The sequence below is a fragment of the Jatropha curcas genome, chromosome 3 (assembly GCF_041381405.1).
Source record: "Jatropha curcas cultivar XTBG-Jc1 chromosome 3, XTBG_Jcur_1.0, whole genome shotgun sequence".
NCBI lineage: Eukaryota > Viridiplantae > Streptophyta > Magnoliopsida > Malpighiales > Euphorbiaceae > Jatropha > Jatropha curcas.
Window position 1 is genome coordinate 24,655,760 of NC_143153.1, and position 6,321 is coordinate 24,662,080.

The following is a 6,321-nucleotide window of genomic DNA, read 5'->3' on the forward strand; positions in this document are numbered from 1 at the left end:
GCCACCTCAAATCATCTCTATCTAAATTCAACTTTTTTAAATTTCCAATTTTCACCCTTCCGACATTAAACCAAGGTTTTTATTTTTGTAGCCACTATTATTGACCAATAGTCAAAAAAAATTAAAAAAAAAGCACTCCTTAAAATTAATACATCCAACCAAAGAATCCAAAATTGACAAACCAACCCAATCAAACTTTGACACGTCATAAAATCAACTGTGGTTTGCATCCACTTGATTGGAACTCCCCTAATGAAAACCCTAATTCACCTCCTTATTATTTAACTAACTTAACCCCAAAAACAAATGGTACTCTACTGCTAGTAGTAGAATTTTTAGAAAGAAGCTAAAACCCTCGTTTTATATTTTATAAAAAAGGAAAAAAGAAAAAAAAAAGGAGAAATAGCCCCAACTAAATTTAACCCAAACCCTAGAGAGAAATTCACCTTTCTTATCCCAAAATTTTCTCAGAGCTGTAACTTTTTCTTGCTCATGGAAATTTCTACCTTACCGGAAAATTCAAGCGCCGCCACCGGCAACCTTGTGAATGAGGTGGGTGGCGGTGGGTTTGATGAAGAAGAAAAGCTAAAAGTTGAAGAGGGTGACCGGTACTTAGTCGGTACCCGGTGGCCACGGCAAGAAACCATGGCTTTGTTGAAGATAAGGTCTGATATGGACGTTGCATTTAGAGAGGCCGGACTGAAAGCTCCACTTTGGGAAGAGGTTTCCAGGTCAGTTCAGTTTTTCATTTTAAATTTTCTTGAGAAAATTCGCTAGAAAATGATGGAAAAAAGGAAAACAAGTAACTGCCCTTTATCTTATTCTAGATAATCTTGTTTGTTTACCTAGAAAATGATTGTTTCCGTCAATTTCTATCTTTATAATCAATATTTGAAGAAAATATCACTTACCCATTTGAAATTTGTCTAGTTTGTATAGACTGAGTTTGTATGCATCAACTTATGGTTTATTAGTGTCAAATGGGTCTTGTAAGCTTTCAAATGCTGTATCTATTGATGTTTCTAGTTATTTAATTGTGTTAGAGATTGATAATTGGTTAATTCAAAGTTAAAGGATTGTGAATATATGGAATAGTTTTTTATTGTAACGGTTGCTATCAGGAAATTAAGTGAGCTTGGATATAACCGAAGTGCCAAGAAATGCAAAGAAAAGTTTGAGAATATTTATAAGTACCATAGAAGAACAAAAGAAGGCAGATCTGGCAAGGGAAATGGCAAGGCTTATAGGTTTTTTGAGCAATTAGAAGCACTAGACAATAATCAAGTGTTGTTATCATCTTCTTCCACAGATATAGCTCACTCTTCCATGGCTGCAGTCGCAGTAAACCCAGTAAATATTAATACAAGTACTATTCTGAGTTCAATCCAAAGCCCAAGTATAAATTTTGTCGATAACGGCTCTACTTCGGCCACCTCTACTTCGAGTGAAGAATCGGAAGGAACAAGAAAGAAGAAAAGGAAATTGACGGAGTTTTTTGAGAAGTTGATGAAGGAAGTTATTGAGAAGCAAGAGAGTTTGCAAAGGAAGTTTTTGGATGCAATAGAGAAGTATGAAAAAGATAGAATGACAAGAGAGGAAGCATGGAAGATGCAAGAATTGGATAGGATTAAGAGAGAACGTGAATTGTTAATCCAAGAACGATCAATTGCAGCTGCAAAAGATGCTGCTGTGCTTTCGTTCTTGCAGAAGTTCTCAGAGCAAACTAGCTCAGTGCAGTCGCCTGATAATCAATTAATTCCGGTGCAATTGCCTGAGAACCAAATAGTTCCTGCAGAGAAAGTAGTGATGGCACAGGAAAATAATAATATTGAGAGCTTTGGTCATATGAGCTCGTCAAGATGGCCTAAAGAAGAAATCGAAGCCCTGATTAGTCTAAGAACGAAACTTGATATGCAATATCAAGATAATGGACCAAAAGGGCCATTATGGGAGGAAATATCAGCAGAAATGAAAAAGCTTGGTTATAATAGGAATGCAAAGAGGTGCAAAGAAAAATGGGAAAATATGAACAAGTACTTCAAGAGGGTCAAAGAGAGCAATAAGAAAAGGCCCGAGGATTCAAAGACTTGTCCTTATTTTCACCAACTTGATGCCATATATAAAGGGAAGACTAGGAAGGTTGACAATCCAGTTACTTCTGGTAATGAATTGAAGCCCGAAGAACTTCTAATGCACATGATGGGTGGCCAAGAAGAAAGGCAACAGCAGGAATCAGTGACGACAGAGGATGGAGAAAGTGAAAATGTTGATCAGAATCAAGAAGATGACAGAGAAAATGACGATGAAGATGGTTATCGAGTCGTCGCTAATGATCCTTCTGCAGTGGCTATGATGGAGTGATTACAGAAAAAGGAGAGGAACTAAACTTTTTTCTGCAATACTGTGAGATGTGGGTCAGAGTCGGTGCAGAGACTGTTTGATAGCTTTGTAAACACACATTCAAGCTCAAGAGCTTATTATGAAGGCCTCATGGAGAACAGGCATCTCTGTATATGCATATGGAAATTATTTGTTGAATAAAACAGCATCATAGAGATAGAGATAGAAGACCAGAACTAGAATAAACAGTTTAATGTGTAATATATAGTATACTTGTAATTTTGTTTTGATTGTTCACACGTGTGTAAAAGTGGGAAATGTTATGTTTTATTTTTTCTTTATCAATCAATTTTATCTGCCATCACTTTCTTAATGGGAAAAAGAGGGAAAATGTTTGGTTATTTTTGTATCAATCAATAAGCGGTATTTCTGGGTATGATTGGTTTTGGTTTTGAGTGGGAAATGTTACTGGTAATGATGTAATGGAGTTAATCTACTTTTGAGATAAAGTGGCCATTTTATCACTTGTGGCAAAGCAGTAAGTTACTTTGGCAAAAGGAGAATCAACCTTCTTTGCTTAGTTTACTCATGGTTAAAACGTCATTAGTTGCCTAAAGTTTAGTTCTAATATATAAACCTTTCAAAGATATATAAATTACTCTCAAAAGCAACTTTTAGAAAAAAAAAAAAAAAAAACAATTTTAACCTTAATGTAAAATAGATTATAAATTTTTGTTTTCTGTTAATTGGGAGGTTCATTGGACAAATAACGTTAAGGACTCAAATCTAAGAACTCTGCCTATAGAATGAAAATTATAATGATGGCAATTTGGCCCCAACCTCCATTCCACGCCCCAACCTCCATTCTCCTGGGGCAGGATGATAGACAATCGGCCCCGTCCACCCCACGGCTTTGTTGTCATCCATAGTAAATAATATTATTAATTTGGAACTTACAACCAATTTGAGAACTCAAGTATTTCTTATCATTAACCTCTTATTTCCAATTTTAAATATATATTGTGTTAAAAAATATTTATTTGAATAAATTTAATTATAAGGAATTCAACATAATTAAATCAAATTCATTCCATAAAAATTGTGGCTACCGCAAACAAATTGCACAATCTTTACATAATTGAACTTTTGGATAATAAAAAAAAAGCATATTTTTCATTATCTTTCTTTCTATTTTCTATTTCCTCCTCTCTCTTTTCTTTTTTAATAAAATTTTCTCTTCCTTTCTTCTCTTCTTTTCACTTCCTCTCTCATTTATACCCCCATTCCATTTTTTTTCATATTTTATGTTTTCTCTAATTTTTAAGGATATTTTAAACAATTATCATATATTGAATTCTAAAATTATAACAAAAACACAAATGTTCTCATTTTAAACTTATCTTAATAAATATAAAAAATTATTTATAAATAAACTTTAAATGCATTTGAAACAAATACTACATTTTCGAATGGTTTACAAATACTACATTTGTAAATATATGTTTAAAATATTTTAAAATTTTATGCCAATGGTCTGTTTTGAAAAATTAACTATTTTGATAAGTATTAACTTGGGTTACTTTTTATAAAACATCATCATAAACTCTAAAAACTTATTTAAACAAGATGTCACTGAACACTAGAAAAAATAAGTTAAAATGCTAAAAACTACTCATAAAGTTGTTTCTGAACACACTCCAAATATAACTTGAAAGTACAATAAGACTCTTTTTATTTCACAAAAACATCCTATCTTTGGAAGATAGTTTCTAAAATAATTACTCATTTTGTTCTCTTTATATAGAAATAATTGAATTTACACAGGGATTAAGATGGTAGTTTAATTGAATAATTTTCTCTATTTATGCATATTTTACCCTTAGTATTAAACGGGCTCTTTAATTGATAGAGAGCAAATTCATGTGGATAGATCCCAATGAATCATTTATTATAAGATTCCAACCAAAAATGGAGGGAAATGTAAGCTAATGGCATTAATTTATGATTTTTCAAAATTTTTCAATTTAACATTCCACGTTTGAAATTTTGAATTTTTCTCATTTTCTAAAGTCTTGAGCAATTTCAATCAAATGCACGCAAATATGACGAAAATGTGAAACCATAATTTTTTGATATTCTCTCTGTCTCTTCAACTTTTACAATATGCACTTATATAAATTTGGAACAGAACATGAATATGTAATTGCATTCACAAGCTTTTCAAACTAAGGATAATAGAAAGAGAGGAACAATATCTTTACATTTTGTACAACTTATTCATAATATGAACATGAATTTCATCGGTACTCAGTTAAATTATAAAATTACATTAAGTAATAAGGAGTTAACAAAATTCGTGCACATTTACAAGGTGTAATATCAACATAAAAGGTCTTTTAAAACTATAGTACAACCATCCAATTGTGTGTCTATATTTTCAATAATTACATAAATAGTCACTCATATTTGTATTCACGTCCATAAAGTTGAGTACACTATTAAAAATACAAATTGAAAATAGTCATCTAATTTGACTTTGAAAACTTAAATGCATTAAATGTCTTTTCTTTATTATCTATCACTTTCCTCATTCAGAGTACAATTTGCACGTAGATTACATAATTAATATGACGACATTTTGGACCTTTTTATCTGGCATCCCTCTCAAAATTTTTCATTTTAAATAAAGTTAATGTAGTATCGATAAGTAGTATTGGAAAGTCTCAAAATTGCAGTCTTGTTTTTCTGAGCCGCACTTGTTTGAGAATTACAAGAATGATAAAGAAGGAATAATCCTTAAGCGTTCCTATTTCAAATTTACTGGACTAATGCATGAAAATCTCACGTAAAGTAGGTATGTGGATTGGTCTTCACTAAGACAAAGATAAAGGTGAAAATTGTCAGTAATTTTTCCAAATCTGAAGCTGTTAAATTTAATTAATAAGCCTTTCAAGTTGGTGATGTGAAGTCAGGTATAGTAGTTGACTTTCTTTGCTCTATAAAACTATGATTAAAACTAACAACTTTCCTTAAAATTACTCCCTCCATTCTTTTACTTTAAACAAAATTTCCATTTTGAGTGTTTATTTTATATAGAGAATTTTATTCTAAATGAAAATTTTCGGAAGGATATAAAAAAAAAGTCTAAAATACCCTTTAATAACCTATTTTATTTCGGTTAAATCAACAAGAATAGTGGCAAACAAAATATGAGTTGTGCAATTAATAAGCTTATGTTTCCAAAGCATGAGTAATTGCTACGTTTATGAGCAGTTCAATAGAAATGAGCTTAGCTTTATGAATTTAAGCACGAATAAGAGTATTGCACCAGCCAAGTACATTAATAATAAATGTGTTCTTGAAACACTACACAGGTGACATGGCTTCATAACATTAAGTGTGTGTTTAATGCTAGTTAGGGATATTTTAGGCATCATTTGGACTAAATATTTGAAAAAACAAAATATTTAATTAAATTATAGCCACACATTTTATTGTTGCACCCTATTTATATAAAAAAAATCTTTATGTTAATATTACACGTCATTAATCTGGATATAAATTTAAAATTTATCGAACAAATTGAATTGAGATTCTTTTTGTGGACCATTTCTATACACTTTTTATAGAAATAAGCTCAACTTTACACATGTGGACATAACTATGTCTATTTTTTTTGGAAAATTTTCATAATACAGTCACAGATTTATATTATTGTACTATTCTTTTAAAAATTGCGTTTGAATCGACACTGCGTCTTACTAATATGGGCATAAAATGTCATTATAGCAAACAAACTCAACACTCTTCTTTTTTGGACTTAGCATATGAAGAAGATGAGTTCGTCATATATGATGACAACTTTCTGCTTATTAATGCTCTATTTTTAAAAACGATGTACATCTACAGAATTTGAATTGGAGGAGACTCTTTTAATCCTTAAAGATTTTGATTAACAAATGCACCATTAAATTAATAAAG

General features: G+C 31.1%; 1 protein-coding gene across 1 annotated transcript; it reads left to right on the forward strand.

Moving 5' to 3' along the window:
- The first annotated feature begins 306 nt into the window (after positions 1-306).
- Positions 307-2,701, forward strand: LOC105636610 (trihelix transcription factor DF1). Its single transcript, XM_012219926.4, has 2 exons — positions 307-731; positions 1,122-2,701. The coding sequence occupies exons 1-2, from the start codon at positions 493-495 to the stop codon at positions 2,359-2,361; spliced, it is 1,479 nt and encodes a 492-aa protein (XP_012075316.1). The 5' UTR covers positions 307-492; the 3' UTR covers positions 2,362-2,701.
- The last annotated feature ends 3,620 nt before the right edge of the window (positions 2,702-6,321 follow it).